The sequence below is a fragment of the Mauremys mutica genome, chromosome 4 (genome assembly GCF_020497125.1).
Source record: "Mauremys mutica isolate MM-2020 ecotype Southern chromosome 4, ASM2049712v1, whole genome shotgun sequence".
NCBI lineage: Eukaryota > Metazoa > Chordata > Testudines > Geoemydidae > Mauremys > Mauremys mutica.
In genome coordinates, this window is record NC_059075.1 from 105,461,132 (window position 1) to 105,481,695 (window position 20,564).

Here is a 20,564-nt window from a genome sequence, read left to right on the forward strand (position 1 = left end):
TATTTCATTTAGCATGAAAACAGCAGATTGCTTAGAGGAGTGAGAGTGCTGCTTATTTTGGGCCCTTTAGAGTATATGATGCCTGCACTTCATCTGAATGGGAAAAGGACAGGGAAAATTTGGTTTCCATGAAAGATTTGTTGAGGTAGCCAACACCAGCCCTAATCTAAGGAAGCAAATGACCTCATCAACTTGCTCAGACAAGGTAGTGGTAATTAGTCACCTGGGAAAAGAGCAGGATCCATTAGTATGGATTACAGAAAGCAATTTGCACCATAAACAATTTAAGGAAATAGATTTTGTTTCAAGCTTCCATGAGGTGATTCTGAGTAAAAAAGTTATGTACCTAAGCATAATTTTTAAGGTTAATATTCCCTATTTTGTCTAGCTGTTTTTACAAACTTCAAGACTACCAGTGAGTGATATTTGATTGTAATATCTAGATAGAATGGGGGAAAAAATCACCACAGTTTTTGCTATGGTCACCCTGCAAAAAATCACATTTCTTAGGTGACAAGATCTAGCACAGACGACAAGCCTTTACATTGGACATCCTGCTCTTTCATTAGTTTATAATAAACTTAAAAATGACATATCAGCCATACTTAAAGCAACTGTGTTTATTCTTCCTAGTTCTGGACACTGAAGAAAAGATGTTTCCAGGTCTCAGCAATGTATTATCAGTATGTATGTTTGTTAGTGAAATAAAAAGTTGCACAAACTAGGAAGATGTATCTGTTTGCAAAGGAAGTATATATTCTACACAAAAACATAGGAAGAAAAAAAACTATGCAACAAGTTTTATTTCGCATTAATCCACCAACACAAAAAAGATTACAAGGAATAGAAAGTGCATTAATAAAAGCTAGTCTTTACCAAAAAGAAAATATATTGATTCAAAATATCTTACACTTGAATGGTGTAATAACTTATTCTGGTCACCTACTGATTAAAAGAAAGAGTGACTGTTTCATAAGGAGCCCTACATCCCAGAGAGGTCAGTACAGATCACTAAGTCCAGCAGTCTTTCGTGCCTTCTGCATTAGCGCCCTCAGCTGGAATTGCTTGCGTGACAGAAGACGTACATGCTGGGGAAAGAGAAGATACAATTTAGTGTAGCCATCAACTTTATGGCCTTCATTACAATCAGAGATTATCTGCAATCCAAAATTTTAATACTTTGGATAATCTGAGCCAAATGTGATGTTTATTTTTGGAAATGAATATTTAGACTTTCAGGGCCAAATCCTGATTTGAATAAACACAGAGTAAGGACCTCAAAATATATGTCCCAAAGTAAAATACTTTACACTTTCTGCAAACTGCAACACACAGTTCACAGCACTTTCTTTGCTAGAAATAGCAATCAAATTCAATTAGGTATCATTCACTATGGTTTATTTTTAGTGAATTAAGTATCTGGTAAAATGTATTTAGATTTATGGAGAGTATAACAAATTAAATTGAATTACTGTAGATTATCATTGTGCCTCCCATGAGACACAACAACACTTGTCTGAAGCTGGGGTGAAGACCACACTGGTGAATGCAACAGCCAAGCTGCTTAAGGACCAGATGTTAAGCCATTATCTGGTCTCTCCATACATGGGATACTAAAGATGAATCCCAGATTTGAAGTCTCAGCCCAAACTGGAATGTCAGTGAACTTCTGTTAGAAAAAGGAACTGATAGTATTTATTTCCTGACTGATTGCCTAGGAGCAGACTACTAGACTTTTATATTTCTTAAATACAACACCTAAGGGACTCAAAAGGAGTGAGTATTAACTAAGATGGGTACACAATTAGCTTTAAAAGTTAAATAGTTTTATTGAATCAGTTTAATTTTAAGCATTTTTAATACTTTGTTTCAAAATCACAGGATTTATTCACCTGTAAAATAAAGGTGAGGTATCTTTTTGCCCACTGCATGGCATTTTTTATCCTGATCCTTAATTAAACATTTAGCCTATCAACTTCCCTTTAAATGCTTTGACCTATAAGTGAAGTTAAGACAAGACTACAATCAGCAACTCCAAACCCTCTATTTTCCTTCCTGCACCCCAAGACAGTCATTAAGTGGGTTGGCAAAATGTCTGGTTGCTCAGTTAACTGGTCAAAATCAAGTCACTCTCAATATCTGCTATATGTCTCCCATCTAATTAGAAGGATTTCTTATGCACAGGGCCAAAAGATGTTTGAAATACTTGTGAATTATAATTCCAAAAGGTTTGAATCAATATTTCAATGCTACCTGTTAGGTTATAAATGAAAACAGACTCATAGGGATGAGGCCTTTTATTGCACTAGCCATTAAAAAAATATCTATACTACCATTCCATGCCAGAGAAGTTTTTTAAAGTGAATTAGTGTGGTGTTAGCTACCTTTTTATGGAATGGAAAGCTGGTCAGATTTGTTACAATTCCTGTTTCTAAGTTGAGTGAAGGCTTAAAGGCATATCAAATGCAGAACACTACAATTTAGTGTGCCTTTACACCCCTGGAAAGCAGAGAGATACTGAAAAAGAGAAGGGACTTCAGTAAACTATTTCCTAGATTTAGGCCCCTCCGAGTATGCAACTGGCTCCACATAGGTGGACCCCTGCATCCTTCACAACTTCACTCCACCCTTCTTAACCTAGGAACTTACTGTGACATATATCACTTCCTTTGCTCTGCCAAAGTCCCAAGCCCTTACTGCCCGCCTGTCAGCTTCTCCTGTAAAAAGCCTCCAGGCTTTCTCCCACATGCACCTTGTCTTCCTGCAAATGCCTCCCTTAAGACTCACCTCTGCTGTAATGCCTATAAAACCCAGCCTGATAACCACAGCTAAGCAGGTGACAAGCTGCAACTGTCCTCTTCCCCTTCTTTCCCTTTTCTATACCCCACCTATAAAAATAGATCACTGCCACATTGAGCGAATAAGCTGTGTCAAATCTTCACCATATCATAAATAAACAAATCCATAGGCAGGCAGTGGTAATGAGCGGATTCTTTTATAGAAGTGGCTTCTGGGTATCTCTTTGTCTATCCATACATATGGTTTGCTTGCCTCAGAATCAGACAACCTCCAATAGCCAACTGAAGTCAATGCCTAAACCAGTGTTTTTCATTCGGTCCTCTTACTCATCTTTCAGTATCCGGCTATGTCTTGATCCAAAGCCACCCAAGCATTTGAAACTCTGCTTGGAATAGAAAAATCCAATGTAAGGAAGAAAAAGATGAACACGGTGGAGCATTAGGCTATGGGAAGTGAGTTGGTGCTCTGTGTCCATTTCTGTATCCACACTACCACAAACTCTTAGTTAGCCATTTCAGCAAAGGCACCAAGTCTAGAATGAGGGTGGAGACTGACTGAATAACTGCTCACCTTTACACTTAGTTTCTCCACGATCAGGGTGAAGGTGCATTGATAAAGCAAGGCGGGCACACTGGCACAGCCACTGTTACACCTGGCCTAGTAACAGGACTTTAGTCTACAATGCTGTTAGCTAGGGACTTTTCACAAGCACCGACATTCCTTTTATTAACTGACGTTCTCTTTTTAAAAACTGCAGACATTTTTAAACCTACTGGTTCCCCTTTGGCAAAAAAACAAAACAAAAAAACAACCCAGCAACACAATCTCGGGACAGACGCAGGAATTTTCAGTTACAAAACGTTAGTCAAACACCTAACTTTCAATGCACATTCAAAAATGTCTTGAGAAACCTACCTTTAGAAAGACATCTAGGTCAATAACCCCACGTCTCAATGCTTCTCCCAAGTAAAAGATGGTGTCTTCAATGGCATTTTCCTCTGCATATAAGTTCAGGATCTGTTTGTAAAGTGGTGCTGTTGGAATGATAACTTCATCTATGTCATTATTTTCTGACTGATTTTCCATTTTCTCCAGTGCAGAACTAAGTTCTTCATCTTTCTTCTTAAGAAGATCAATGTTCTTATCGACTTCAGCCTAAAAAAATATTTAAAATACTTGCTCTGTTAAATGACAGGTTTCAGAGTAGCAGCGGTGTTAGTCTGTATCCGCAAAAAGAACAGGAGTACTTGTGGCACCTCAGAGACTAACAAATTTATTTGAGCTACAGCTGTAGCCCACGAAAGCTTATGCTCAAATAAATGTGTTAGTCTCTAAGGTGCCACAAGTACTCGTGTTCAAGTACTCCTGTTCTTTTTGCTCTGTTAAAGTTCTTGAGCTCCAGAGGACCTCTTAAATTTTACTTTGATACACATTTGAAGAACTTTAGTTAAAAGAAAACATTGAAAAATGCTCCTTCCTTTCTGTAATTTTGTCCTGCTTTCCTCACTTTTTCTTAGGTCCCTCTTAGTTAAAGAAGCAAAATCCCCACAAGTTTCAAAATAGGGATTACACATATATCTGGATAATATCTTGGGCATAAGATACTTTTGATCTTGTAAAGTTAACCCACAAAAATAGTTATCCCCCTTCATTCAAGATAACCTACAGTTACGTTTTGCCAAGATTAGCCTATAATTGTCCAGTTCTAACAGGTCCAGTTCTCCATTCTCCAGTGCTGCAAGGCTCTCTTGCAGACTCACTAGCTCTGGCACAACAGAGACCACGTGGAGGCAAGATGGCAAGCAGGGGTTGGGGAAGAGATGTAGTTCAGAAGCCATGAAAGGATGAGCAAGAATGTGGGAGGCCAGAGGCATAATGAGATATTAGCAAGTATGATGACTAGTTTAACAGGGATGTGTGGGCATGAGGGATGGAAGAGGCTTTTTGTTGTGGGGGGTGGGGGCCGTTGGCTTGAGGGTCCAGGGCTATGCAGGGAGACTGAGGTAGGGATGGAGTCCAGTGCCTCTATGCCATGACACTGGAGACTGAAGTGCTCCCCAGTGCTGTTGCCACAGTGCACCAAAGAGCTGAGACAGTGGCAAGGACTGGGATCTGACTGTTTTTATGCTGAGGTACTGGCACATGAATGGCTCCTTCTGGTGCTACTGCCGCCACAGCTTCCTGGCATACCAAAGCAGCAGTACCAGGAGGAGCCTCTGATGTGCAGAAGTCTCAATGCAGAGGTTCCGGGCCCCATTCCCCACTAGACTACTCTAATCCCCTCCCCTCCTGAAACTCCTGTTTAATCTCCCTGTGCACCATGGACAAGCACCACAGGCAGTTGAAGGAAGGTGAGCAGCCACACAAAGTGAGGGCATAGTGTGAGTGAGGTTAAGAGCATAGGAACAGCCATACTGGGTCAGACCAATAGTTCATCTTGCCCAGTAGCCTGTCTTCTGACAGTGGCCAATGCCTAGTGCTTCAGAAGGAATGAACTGCAGAGGCAATTATCTAGTGATCCATCCCCCGTTGTCCACCCCCAGCTTCTGGAAGTCAAAGACTAGGCGCACACAGAACGTGTGGTTGCATTTCTGACCATCTTGGCGAATGGCCATTGATGGACCTATCCTTCATGAACTTACTGAATTCTTCTTTGACCCCACTTATACTTTTGGCCTTCACAACATCGCTGGCAATGAGTTCTACAGTTGACTGCGCGTTATGTGAAGAAATACTTCCTTTGGTTTGTTTTAAACTTGCTGCCTATTCATTTCATTGGGTGGCCCCTGCTTCTTGTGTTATGTGAAGGAGTAAATAACACTTTCTTATTCACTTTCTTCACATCATTCATGATTTTATAGACTCCTCTTAGTTGTCACTTTTCCAAGCAGCAAAGTCCCAGTCTTTTTAACCTTTCCTCACATAGAAGCTGTTTCATACTCCTAATCATTTTTGTTACCCATCTCTGTACCTTTCCAATTCTAATGTATCTTTTTTGAGATGGGGCAACCAGAACTGTATGCAGTATTCCAGGTGTGGATGTACCACAGATTTTTATAGTGGCATGATGATATTTTTCTGTCTTTTCTATCTCTTTCCTAATGGTTCTTAACATTGTTAGCTTTTTTGACTGCTGCCACACATTGAGTGGATGTTTTCAGAGATCCATAATGACTTCATAAGCTTTCTTGAGCCGTAACAGCTAATTTAGATTCCATCATTTTGTATGTATAGTTGGGATTATATGTTCCAATGCACATTACTTTGCATTTAACAACACTGATCGTGATCTGCCATTTTACTGCCCAGTCACCCAGTTTTGTGAAATCCCTTTGTAACTCTTCACAGTCTGCTTTGGACTTAACTATCTGGAAAAATTTTGTATCATCTAAAATTTTGACACCTCACTGTGTACCCCTTTTTCCATATCATTTATGTGGGGGCAGAGAGGGGACACAGTATCAGAGAGATGGAGGGAAGAAAGGAATTCCACTATAACCATCTATTGGTCATCAAAAACGTGATGTGCATGGGATGGGGAGCAAGGTAAAAAGTGGGATGGTGGAAGGGGGCCTGGAGTGGGAAAGGTAGAGGGGAGAGAAGCTGAACACTGAAGAACCACCTAGCATTTGTGCATTTTAGGTTAATGCTGAATTCATTTAATACAACAGCCTGACATATAATCAATCAATCAGTTTTAATATAAACTGTTATTTCTAATATAACATTTTGAGAAGCTTCCAAAAATATTACCAAATCTTATTTATGAACCAGGAAGAACTAGATTAACTGCCGTATATACTCGTTCATTAGCCCATTCGTTTATAAGCTGAACCCTCAAGATGGGTAGGTAAAAACAGCAAAAACTGTATGACCCTTTCATAAGCTGACCCTATATTTCAGGGGTTGGAAAACTTTGGCTCTGGCCCGTCAGGGTAAGCTACTGGCGGGTCGGGATGTTTTGTTTACTTGGAGCATCTGCAGGCACGGAGCCCCTCAGCTCCCAGTGTCCGCGGTTTGCCGTTCCCAGACAATGGGAGCTGTGGGAAGTGGCGCCACTATTTGTGACAGTTCAAATGCATATTCCTTTTGATATTTTATAATAAACCTTTGGAAAGATTCGATTTTTAATTCCAGATCTCTAGGAGGCTTTTGTGCTATCTTTGTTTGCTGATGAAGACAGAGATAGCACAGTGATTGCTTTATCACTGTCAAATTATTATTGTTCTTTATTTAAAAAAAGCCCTGTAAATTGGCATGTCTGTAGGGATAACAGGCTATTTCAATTTTACTAGAGATTCCATCGATTCTGCACATTATATTTTCATATTGGCTCGAGACTTATGAGGGCCATTTCAAGCCAATCTAGTCCACTAAACAAAGCCTTTGCAACTTTAAAAGGCTGCAGTATTGACATCAATAAATGGGCCGGTAAACTTTGGCTCCCAGCCTGTCAGGGTAAGCCACTGGTGGGACGTTTTGTTTACCTGGAGCGTCTGCAGGCCTGGAGCCCCTCAGCTCCCTGTGGCTGCGGTTCGCTGTTCCCAGCCAAATGGCGCCACTTCCCGCAGCTTCCATTTGGCTGGGAACAGTGAACCGTGACCACAGGGAGCTGAGGGGCTCCAGGCCTGCAGACACTCCAGGTAAACAAAGCGACAATGTATTAGATATTCAATTCAATGATTCCATAGAGTTTAAAATCATCACATTTTGGTGTAGACCCGTTTATAAGCCGACTCCTGCTCTTTGATGCATCACTTTTTTACCAAAAATATTCGGCTTATGAACAAGTATATACGGTAAATTTTAATTTTTTTGTAATGTCATATACCTGCCAGTTTAGTTGACATAGCTGCAAAAATAATAATGTCTTGTATAGCACCTGCTTATTGAAAATGCTAACTAACTAATCTTCACATTCTCTTTGTAAAGATGGGTAAAGTAAAGCAGAGAGGCTAAGGTGACTTGTACAAGACCATGTGAGTCAGTGGTAGTACCAGGATATAGTAAAAACTGTCTCCATTACTGTTCAGAAGTTGGAGGTAGAAAGTTATACACATCCCTACATCAGGATCATCTTCAGGAATACACATCCTTCAACAAAATGTATTACAGTTTCCCTACGGCTAAATAAAATAATAAAGTGGATATTCTGGACACTGAGTTGAATAGTCTTAACTCCATTTCCATCTACTTTTCTTGCTCACACTCTCTCTCTCACACACACACACACACACACACACACACCCCCCTCAACTTAAAAAAGGTGACATTTTAAAACTGACATACTAGAAGCCTGGAAACATCCATTATACTCAAAACAGACAGTACATATATATGATTCAGTTCACTATTGGAAATCAAGACATATGGCATTGTTTTCTCAATCAGCTTACCACTTCCTGGTCTAAGCGAGTTACCATCTCTTCCAGCTTTTGGTGACCTTTTTTCAGGTCCTCTTCCGTCCGCTTCAAGGCATTGAGCTCAGCTTGTGCACGATCCATTTCCTCTTTCATCCGCCATCTCAGTTTATCACTCACTGCTGAAATGAGAGAAGCTCGAATGGTATCCTCGCTGATGGTACCATCTCTGCTGGGACCTGCAGAACAAAATTCACAGGCATAAAATTCTCTCTCACTCTTTTGGACAGCTTTGTTACAGGGCCATTTGATAGAAAGTGATTAAATCCCTGCACCTTGCTTTAAGAATGTAAGATAGGAACATAAAATGAATTTTTCCACGTTAGTTAATTTTCAGAAGCAATGCAGAGGCCACAATGAAATGCAGAAAACCATATAGGAATTAAATTTAAAGGTGTATCCATGCACTCAGCTCACATTAAAATCTAACTGTGCTTTCAATCCTAATTTTAAAAAGGGGCTGCCCATCTCATCACCAGCAAGTGCAGTTGAGATCCAAAAACAGTTAGTTTCAGTCTCTAACAGAAGGCTGAATTTATGGCAAACTCTGAAGGAGCTTAGTATAAAAGATAACATTCAAATATGTAACTATTACGACTGTCTAACAGCTGGCCTATGAATGTGAATTGGTCTTCAGATATTCTGTAGTTTGAAACTTTCTATCAACAAGGATGGAAAAACCTAGTAAACAGCCAGAAGTAAATGGATACACCCCACATGTGATATTTTAAACTTAATTATGAACAACATAGCAGACTGCTTTTCTATCAGAATATACCCTTTGATTGGTGCTTTCAACACTGAAATAAGGAGGAAAGAATGAATGAGCAATAATAGAATCACATCCAAGACAAATGTTGGTTTATTTTTGATACCTTAAGTTATACACAGATCATTTCTTGAAACCTTTACGATTCTGTATCAGTACTTTTAAATTTCCTATATCTGATTACATAGTAGATTCTCATCTAATTCAAATATAAATCAAAACATAACATTTCATTTATGCACAAAAATGTTCCCAATTGAAAGTCTCTTTCCTTATATGTAGGTAAAAAGCAGTCCTTAAAACATTACAGTCACAAACTCCCAATGTGCTTTCTAATCTGCAGTTTCCCCCATTGTCTTCATGCAGATTAGACGGTCTTGCACGTCCTTTTGATTTAACATGGAATCTTTATACATACAAATTCTCACACTTGATTTAACTCAAACATTATTTCCATTAACACTATTAAAAATGTCTTCATAAATATTTACATGCCTTTAGCACCAGTTATTCATGTCACACTAACATCAAAACCAACCAAAATTAGTAATAGTACTTTAGTATGAAAATTGTATTTTACCTTAAACATCAACTCAAAGTGCCCCACAGCTTTCATACGCAGCCATCCATCCTTTTTCTTTCTCCCTTGATCTTTAAAATTAAAACTCTTCTTTCTGAATTACAATCTTTTCCAGGTTACTAGTCTTTTTTTTCTTTAAGATGATCTGTGTATGATTAACCTATTTGGGTGACAGTGAGCATCCATAAAAGACATCATGACATTGGTGTGATTGGTCCATTCCCAAATTCAGCTGTTTTTATAATCTCCGGTCCACTGAACAACAAAGTAAACTGTTGTAAATTTCTGTCTATTCTTCCTAAAGTCTCTCAGCTGCTTTGTTCTATTGGTTGCTGTTTTATTCACTGGTTAGGGTATCCAGTTCCACAATGCCCCTTTGGAACACAGTCTCTGGTCCCAGTCTCTCCTTCCAGTTTCCTCAGATTTCACTTTCTGGTTTTGTCGTCTCTTGTGAGGACATGACTATTTATTTTCTCTAGTGATGTATTCATTTTTCAGGAGTTTTGCATCCCACCTTCCACATTTCTTTACTTGTTCTAGTGGCTAAATCTGACTGAAGGCAGGTGCACACAAGCTTCTTTACTTCAAAACTTGATGGTCAGGTACTGATTCATTCTCTTTCCTCCAGATGATGGAAAAGTCCAGTATCGCTCTTCGACTCATTGGAGTTTCTTGTTCACTACTGCAGCCAGTTTCTGACAAAGTTAAAATTAACAGTCCAGCATAACATTCACTATGTTCACAGCTCCTCTCCCAAGAGTCTTGCCTCTTCTCTCTAAAAACGTATAGCTGAGCACATGTAAGGAAGACTGGGTAACTACCAACCAGAGTATTCCCTCTGCATAATGAACTACATGTCAGTTAATACTCTTTGATTGATTCTTAACACGCACAGGCATATACACACTCGTCACAAAAGTCTGCACAGCACTGAGTTTTAAACGTTTTCACAATTCATTTTGTTGATCACAAGTATATATCTGAACAAAACTTCCCAAACATTGGCTATATTTAGTTTTTCAAAATATCTTAAAAGAAAGATCTTGAAACTGAAAAAAACTTAATAAAGCAATAATGATTGAGAGAGTATGTTTCTTTGGGATTACCGACCAGTTGGGAGATATGCTGAGGAACACTTTGACCTCTAAGATCAATGGGTTAATCTCCAGGAAATGCCCTGCATTCACATCACTACTGTTATTTTATTAGTTTTCTTTTCATTAACAATGTTTGTAAACTTAAGCACAAACATATTACAAAAGAGAAAAGCAAAAGCATAACTATATAGAATTGTTTGGATCTGAATATAGTCCAAGATAAAAGTTTGTATGTTGCTCCTTCATATTCACCCCAAGCAAAAAGATCAAAACTATTTTAAGTAAATTCTAAAAAGCTACAAAGGGATAGTGAGAGTCAACACAACAACAAGCAGGAACAAGATCCATAGTGTATGGGATATAAAATAAGCAGTAGCCTTTCATAAACTATTAAGTTACTCAGACATACAGAAGAAGAGGTACAATAAATGTGAATATATAGCCTGAAGTTTATACAGCAGTCATTCAAAAGTTGCTATAATTGGAAAAGGATGAAAACAACTGGGCCTGGGATGTTACCTTTTTAACTGCAGGCAACAAATGTAAGATCTTACATTAATGCTAGGACCTGGGATTAGACTATCGTTTTTTGTTATTACTGAATGCCCTTTATGTGTGTGGGGAGGGGAATCGTCCAAGATTTCCTTTACACCCTACAGAAATGTTGAGCATATGATGTACGTGCATTGTGTAACTGCCTTTCCAGATAATTACTGCTTAGTATGTGTTCCAGATTGTAGGAAAGCTTCCAGTCATCTTAATTAAAAATACAGCTGATTAAAAAAGCCTGTGTTAATTCAGGATTTTGTTATTTAATAATCTTATGGAAGGACTGTTGCTCAGTCACAAGAAAAAAATCATTTTCCAACTGCAGAAGACTGTACAAAAATGTGAAATGTAAAACGTCAGTAGTACTTAGATAAACGTATTTGCAAAAAACAAACCCAAAAAACCTCTAAACTGAAAAACAACATATCATGAAGCACAACTGTACTTTTTATAGTTTCCTCTCATTTAAGTAACAAAAATGAGATGCTGACTGGCTATTTTGTGTATTTGCAAACAAACATATATGTGAACGAACCTAGAAACAGGGCATTTGCTGACGACTAATTACTAGATGGGGTTAAGAGCCTAAAGTTCTCTCTCTGGTCCTACTCTTCCCAGCTGATTTCATGATTATTACCATCGTTCAGCTAAAAATGTGTGTGTGTGTGGGGGGAAGCCTTATGTCACAGAGGATGCATTTTTAGCTACAACTCTCCTTTGAAAAGCAGCAATTCTTACCGTAATTAACTGTTGTGGATCAGGAGTAATGTTAATCTTATATTTCAGTAGTCTAAGAATATGTAGCAGTGTTATAATATGAAGTAACCATTCAGGGTCACACTAGGTATCTAACATTAGGCATTTACTTATAATAAAATTACTTAATATCTAGGAAAAGTTTCAGAATATTTTCTCCTGGCTAAATTATTTTATTTGGCTTTAGCAGATAATCACTTTTGCTGTATACACACATTTAGAGAGATAAAGTCAGATAACTGTAAGAAGATTCTGTATAAGTTAATTATACAATTAACTTCTATTGTAATTCAGTTAAACCGGCCTAACTAGTCTGGGAAAACAAAAGAATATGGCTAGCTGCAGCTTGATTGCAGTTACTCTAATTCATAGGTTTCACCTGATACATATAATGTAAGAAACATTTATAGACTCCTACAGATTACTGGGTAACTACACTCAATTAGATCCAAAACCAATTTCCATATACTTTGCAAAAAGGTTAGATGATATTTCGTAAAAGATATTTTCCTTTGTAGCAAACTGGTAAGTGCTATGTAATAATCATGATAATTAACTTGGGATGACTAATCAACATTATTATTATTAAACAATATCAAATGAGATTACCACAGTAAAGTGGTTACTAGCTACACCTCTACCCCAATATAATGCTGTCCTCAGGAACCAAAAAATCTTACGATGTTATTTATAGGTGGAACAGTGTTATATCAAACTTGCTTTGATCCACCAGAGCACTCAGCCGTGCCCCACCCCCAGCACTGCTTTACTGCATTATATCCAAATTCGTGTTATATTGGGTCGCGTTATATTGTGGTAGATGTGTATGTGTGACCTGTAATTTACAGTTACTAAGCAAATATTATTTTCACATGGAATTCAATACTAGCAAGTGTGATCATGTAAATTAACTCTCTGCCAAAATTTTCTTAGTCACTTCCTTTGATTGTAACATTAAATGTATTAGCCGTTCGGTGGATTAATAGAATTTTTTCTGCAGATCACACTTTCAGAGTGAGTAGCTATATGTCCTCTGCTAGACTAATTAATGTACATATTTTTTTTAAAAAAAAGTAAAACCTTTCAATTTGTTGCAGCAAAGTGTTGTATGTCTACAATGCAGGAAACTTCAGTCTCTCCAATTTCATGTTGATATTCCTGCACTGAAAAAGTAATCATTCCAGTCTCCAGTATAAATCATCTATTAAAGAATAATACACAGCATTGCAATTTCTCTTATACTTCTGGTTTACATGTAATTACTTTGAGATACACTAAACCTCAACTGCAGCATCAGGAATCATTGTAGTAACCTGCGTGGCCGGACTCTGCAACCTTTATATGGCTGAACTTTGTACAGTTTTGAAGTCCTGTCACTGCAAGGGAAACTTCAGAAAAAAGAGAATACCCAAGGAAGCCATTTACACAGGGATAAAGTCAAGCTGTTGAAATACAGAAGTTTTCAAAACATCATGCATATCATCCTTTCAGTGTATAGCCAAACCAAATTTTCTCAAAATCACGCAAATCACAAAGCAGTAAGAATTTTGTGAATTAGGCTAACTCCCTCAAGAGTCACATACCTCTAAAGACTAAAACTGAGAATATGTCTGGAAAGAAAGGTACATCTTCAAGATCACTTCCTTTACTTTATCACTATGGGCCTTTTGACTGATGACTGTATATCCTTTCAGATATCAGAGCGATAGCCGTGTTAGTCTGGATCTGTAAAAGCAGCAAAGAATCCTGTGGCACCTTATAGACTAACAGACGTTTTGCAGCTTGAGCTTTCGTGGGTGAATACCCACTTCTTCAGATGCAAGTGCACTTGCATCTGAAGAAGTGGGTATTCACCCACGAAAGCTCAAGCTGCAAAATGTCTGTTAGTCTATAAGGTGCCACAGGATTCTATCCTTTCAGATTCAGTCAAGGGATTCCCTAATCAGCTGAAATTCATCTCAGGGTAGTAGCACAAGGCACATACCTCTCCCTCCTCAGCATTCCCTGCCCGTGTTAGCTAAAGTGAGCCAGTAACTAAGACCTAAAATTAAGCCTACTTTTCCAACACAGTGGTCCAGAGGGGAAACACTGTTTTAAACGCATAAACTATAAAAAAAACCACAATTAAATCTAGAGTAAATCAAAATAAGAAAAATGTTAGTGATTTTAATTTGTGGTTAGTGCATATCAAGTTACATCAAAGAAGTTACTGGATTAGCCAACTATAAAATAATTCTTAAATAATTAAGTAAAAGGTGAATAGACTGCAAAAATTTCCATACCAAAATGCATCAGAAAATTTCTTCCTAATTAAGTGTGCAACACTTTCAATCCCGAATACTTTGTTGTACAGTAACTACCCCACTCAATATTTCCTTACAGACATTTATTTTTAAAGGCAGAAGTGAAGAGAACATGAGTTCTCTGTGGATGGTCCTAAACTCTGGAATTCATTCTCAACTGTTCTGACAGAGCCTAAGATTGCTGACCTTGAAGGCACACAGCAAAGCCCATCTCCAGTTTCAAGCTTTTGCCTAAGGATAGGGTGGATACATCTGTGGTAGTTTCTTTGAAATCTGATCTATTTTGCACAAATAGTAATTTTTTTAAATTAAACACGTGATTGTAGTCATGTAATTAAATACATCTTGTGAATCAAAACATAAAAAGTGTAACAGAGACAGGATTGGGACAACAAAGAATGGCTGAACTGAAAGGAAAGGAACTGATCCACCATAACATTTCCAGGTGTTTGAGGAAGAACTGGAGTCCAGGATCCTGGACCTACACTGGCAGCACAAAACAGACACAATGCCATCTAAACTGATTGGTGAAGGATTCTTCCAACATCCCCCGCTGACATGGAGTCACCGGGGAGTGTCCAAGGCCACACATCTCCAGCCCCTGCTGCAGTAGGTGTGGGTCAGGGAAAAGGGGGAGTGGCCAGGGTATATCTATGCCCCAGAGATTCCCAGCTGCCAGAGTAACTGATCAGGGTCACAAGCAGCTGAACATAAATTAGAGCAGTCTTAAGGGTGCTCTAATGTATAACAGGGAATAGCCTGGTCCTTGACTGACCTCAGGTTCAGAGGAGTTGTAAAGAGGACATAAAACCAACTCTCTATATCCCCAAGCTGTAACGATGGCTAAGTGCATCCTCTTGATTAACATGTTAAATTAATCAAAACATTCCAAACAAAGTTTTTCAAGCATCTAAATGGCTCTCTCTCATACCAGTTTCTAATCTTGACTATTTCTCAGAAGTCTTACCCTCCCGTACAAAAACAGCCAATTCTTCCAATCAAGAATGCCATTATACTCCATGCAAATCAGCATTCAGATTGTGTGCAAAAGGAGTACCATAAAATTATCTGATCTCCTTCATGAGCAAATCCTGTCTCTAAATAATCAGTCTTTGAACTAGTACTTTGTGCTGAACCTTTTAAAATCAGAACTCTTGAGCCTTTATTTCATTTCTCAGCATCTCAGACGTAACAAAATCCTCAAGATAGTGCACATCTTTGTTGCGCAACAGAATGGATCTTTTACTGAACATATTGTGTGTTCAGACTTATTGATTTTTAAAATAGCTGGATTTTTATAGCATGGTTTTACTTGAAACTGTTTTGGCTATCTCTCTGCGATTGCATATGACAGTACCGGAAGAAAGTTTAAAAGCAGAAAATAAACCACACAATTACAAGCTAATAGTTAATGGGCCAATACTTCAAGCAAATACTTCTGCTGTCAGCCATGTACTACAGAGAACACAAGAACAGGAAAGATTGCCCAGATGCAAGATCAAACCTAATCTGAGATTTTGAACTCTGAAATCAAGAGCATCAGAAAATACTCTAAAATGGGTATATCCAGATATTATTTACATCAAGAATCTAATATATTTCACACATCAGGTTTTGCAGTGTTAACTCCAAATAAGAAGAGACCTGGGTTTAGACCAGCATTGATCTCTACAGCTTCTGTGTCTTAAAGTTATAGATTAATATCCGGAATGTTGTAGGTAAAGACAATGCCACAAGTAATGGGCCAAGAAGACTCACTCTGCACCACACTGAATATACCTTGGCCAAGAACTCAGTGTATCGCTACCTTTTTTTTTATGCACAAGAGTTTTATAAGAGAATAACTGTAAAAGAAAGTCCTCTTCTGGGATGCATGTATTATTTAAACTTTTGGAAAAGGTTAAGACTGAGCTGCTACATCTGAAAATAATAAGGATCTACTCTAAAAATGATATGAACTATTAAAATTTAAGCCAACAGAAGTTGGAAGGCTGTTACATACATTAAGGCCAGAATCTGTGGTATTAGCTATGCTTTAAATCAGGTATTTGCATCTTTGTGCCTGTGTTAGCTAGATTCATTTGGTTTATGACACTACATCTTTCATAACTGTACTCTAGCACACCTACTTTGAACTTCCTGGTTTTTCTAGTAATTTCAGCTTTAAAACAGGATTCTTTTTACAAGTACTCTGATGTTACGGATCAGTAAATTTCTGGGGAGTAAATCAAGCTTAACTATATTATTAGTATTGGAAATTGTTTTTTTTAGAATGTTTCCCTAGAGTTGCTCAATGAAAGTCTACATGGAATTTAGGAGCTCTTCATTAGTCTATGTTGGGCGTAGAAACTATACATTAGGCCTCTGCTGTCGGTCCCCCATTCTGCTGCTACCCATGCTCCCATAGATCTTAGAAGCTATAAACCAAAGCCCCTGGCTCTCCCCTCATCCTTTCCTTTCTTCTGCTCCCAACACAGAATGGCTCCTCCCAGCCAGTAATTTCAAAGCCTGAAGTCACCCAACTGAAACAACGCATGCAGTACCTATATCAACTCACCAAACTCTGCTAAATGAACCAAAGGTACACAGCCTCATCCAGGTCAATAAAGGTGAATCAAGTATCTTTAAGCCAAGTAATTTTTAGTTACAACAAGCAACAAAAGAGAGTGTAGAAAACTTTTCAAGAAGTAAAAACTTCATTTTTAGAACTCTGTTCCCTTCAATGAATCACCTTATCTACCCCATAAATACTAGAAAGACGTATGGCAATCACACACGTTCAAAAGTGGTTTAAAACTACTGAAAAAACATTCCTTAAAAATGTATCACCAGTATTTCTGATCATTAATTTTTCATGATACAAAAATTATAACAGAGCAGTGACAGATTTTATATTTTCCACCAAGTAGTAATGGACTCGTTTAGCATGTGTTGCACATTAATTGTTCTATGCAGGATATGCGGCACCTATTCAGAGCCATTACTGTTTTATTTTATATATAAAGTTTATGCAAGCTTCTTGTACAATTCATCTATTAATAGACTAAATACTCCTAGTGTAGAAGCCGATTGATAGATTATTAAAAAGATTATGTTGCCTGGTTCATAAAAATGTATATACATTATCAATTTAGGTGTCATTTCTAGCTCATGCCACTCAGGCACTTTACTGGTCCATAAAGACATCTACAATATTTTGTTAAAAGTTGTAAACACCCATCACATATGGCAATGAAAGTATATGTGAAACGGCACATAAACCAAAAGGAATTTCTCAAGGATGCTTCAATGCTGAGGAGACAGGACTAGCACTTTCTATAGGAACACCACATAAACCACGGAGAAGAGGGGAACCAAATCCTTTAATTTACAGTAATTGAATATTAATATTATTTACTGAAGTAATGAGTTATATACATTGTTTTATTATATTGCAAAGATTTTACCATCACTTTTATGTTAAATTATTTGTGAGGTAAGGGATGGGCAGAAGGGGAAGAGAGAAAGCAATGGGTTATGGTAGCCAGGAGAGGTTTAAACGTTCTTATCCCTGTAAAGTTTCCTAAAGGAACAGACGAGTATACTCACTACCAGACAACTGTAATTATGAGAAGTGAATTGTAACCATCCAGACACTCATATCATGAACATAAGAGTTCACAAGATTCTAGTCACTCCTTTTATATACAATATACATTTATAAAGCAAAACCAAAGTCAATGATCAATACTAGCTGTTTTCTGAAAATCCCTTATTTAGGACACTTTTGTACAAGACATTTTAATAATAAACCAGGAGGGAAATATCAGGGAAGACATCTTAATCTTAAAAATGGAAATTCGGATGACAAAAAATGTTAATGAAACATAGGAAATGGTGGATTTCTACTAACTCCTTGCATATGTAAGGTTTCATATTGAAACAATCTCAATGTGACTCCTTACAGAGCATGAACCTTTAGCATTTTCTGTCACTTCTATAATTAGCCCATCTTTGGGAAGATTTTATGGCACATGGCCATTAATCCCTGAGAGCACTCAGATACTTAACCTTTACTATGCAGAGTCTGGTTTCACAAGTGACCTTACAGCAACTTCAGACCCGTAACAGAATCAGAAGGATAATGAATGGGACAAGACTGAAAAAAACCCCAAAAAACCCTACTTTGAAGAAACGGAAATTAAGCTCACTAATCAAAAAGCCTATTTAAATGTCATGGTATAACAAATAAAATGCTGTACACTTGATCCCTAATGATATACTGTATGTTATGCTTAAAAGTGTGACCTAACAGGACATTGTAAGTCTTTCATCTCTACAAGCCACAACACTGTAGCAGCAAGAAACAAAAATTCTTTATGCAAAAAATTAAGATCCGCAGTTCCTTCCTAAAAATTATGTGGGCCTATTTACTTGAGAGACCACCTCTGTTCCCCTGCCATTTGGCACAACTGTCCCCGCCAGCCTGTGAGAATATGCTGAGTTAAGTGTTGCTTTGGATGATATCCCAGCCAAGAGGGGGGAAAAGTTTAGCAGGGAGGAGCAGGCTACACTCCCTGCCCTGGCAGCTGTGTTCTAAACCCTCCTTAGAGAAGGTGAGGGCCAGGAGAGGCTCTAGCTTTTTTGCTGCCCCAAGCACGGCAGGCAGGCTGCTTCAGCGTCGTGCCTGCACGAGGTCCCCAGTCCTGCGGATTCAGCAGCTTGCCTGTGGGAGGTCTGCCAGTCCTGCGGATTCAGCATACCCGCCGCCGAATTGCCGCCAAATCCGTGGACCTCCCGCAGGCAAGCTGCCGAAGGCAGCCTGACTACTGCCCTCGCAGGGACTGGCAGGGCACCCCCTGCGGCTTGCTGCCCCAGGCACGGGCTTGGAGTGCTGGTGTCGCCGCTGGTGAGGGCTGCAGTGGCCAGTCCCAGTGCTGAAAGCCCTCTTATCTGAGGAATGCAGGGAGAGATTCCTGTGGAATAAGCAACTCCTTTACAGGGAATGGTTTTCCCCAGGGGAGACAGAGACTTGGAGTCTCAAGAGTCAGTTAAGTGGTGTCCCAGAACTATCATCTTAGGACGTTAAACTTCTCCGAAGATATCCCTTTTTCAGGGCATCTGGAGATCCAGCATACAAAACACAGGCTGTTGCATAATTTTTACGGCTCTGGAGTTTGAGGCATTCAAAAAATACTCAAAATACGTGATTCTTACCAGAAGGTGGAAAAAGCTCAAGAATAGTAAAGGAACCTAGAGTGGAGGAACCTTTTTTGAAGCTGACCATGGATATTGTGGGACTCTGTAGTAAGGAGACCCAGACTGGAAAGAAATTCAAACTAGGGGTGATAGATTATGCTACTTGCTATCCTGCAGGACTGCAGCTCTGTCTTCCATAGAGGCAGACACAGATGCTGATGCTCTTTTGTCAATTTTCAGCAAGGTGGGCTTTCCTCCCAGCAAGTTCCCCAGAGACTCATATTCATATCAACCCTTCACCAGGGCTAATGGGAGAAACATGGGGTCAGATACTTGTGGACCTCTGCATATCACCCTCAAGCCAAAGGACTGGTGGAAAGATTTAATCAGACACTTAAAATAATGCTGGAAACGTTTGTAGATCAGCAGTCACATGATCAGGACAAGTGTCTACTGTATCTGCTGTCTGCCTATAAAGAAATTCACTAAGCATCCGGTTTTCCCCTTTTGCACTGCTCTTTGGAAGGAGGGTGTGACACCCTAGAATCGAGTGAGTGATGAGTGGGAGCTTAAGACCTCTCCTGAGGGGGAAGTTTAGGAAAAGGCTCACAGAACTCCTGGATTTTGCTTAGGATAATCTATTAAAAGCCTGAGAGAGAAAGAGAGACTGTCTGGTATGAGCACATGGCACAGGCCAGGTCACAAGGAATAGGGAACAAAGTTATGGCACTCATTCCAATGTGGCAGAATAAACTCCAAGCTGCCTCGGAGGGGCTCTTTAAAATCATTAAGCAGCTCAGTGAGATAAATCACGTTGTCAAGCTGGTCTAAGGCAGGATGCATGCAAGTGATCTGACTGCTCAAAAAATCCTACTCCCTCATTAAATGGTGGTGCATATACAGCTACTAGTAGCCAATGTAAGTAGTTGTCAGTTCATGCATATCCAAACCTGCAGTAATCAATCTAGCATAACACTATTCCCATCTCTACTGGCATGAAACAGGCAGATTAACTGTGGATCAACTCAAACAACTATAGTGGAACTGGCACACCACTATAATACAGATACTGTGTAGAGAGTCTGAAAACACAGCCTTAAAATGAAGCACTTT

The 20,564-nt window shown here is 38.8% G+C and overlaps 1 protein-coding gene across 1 annotated transcript in view; it reads right to left on the reverse strand.

Annotated features, from left to right (window-relative positions):
* Nucleotides 1–785: 785 nt before the first annotated feature.
* TSG101 (tumor susceptibility 101) overlaps nt 786–20,564 on the reverse strand; it is a 49,670-nt gene continuing 29,891 nt past the window's right edge. Inside the window, exons 8-10 of the mRNA XM_045014367.1 lie at nt 8,196–8,398; nt 3,715–3,954; nt 786–1,088 (exon numbers count right to left, since the gene is read on the reverse strand). Of these exons, the coding sequence (XP_044870302.1) occupies nt 999–1,088; nt 3,715–3,954; nt 8,196–8,398 (533 nt within the window). The 3' untranslated portion in view covers nt 786–998. The remainder of the gene's footprint in view (nt 1,089–3,714; nt 3,955–8,195; nt 8,399–20,564) is intronic.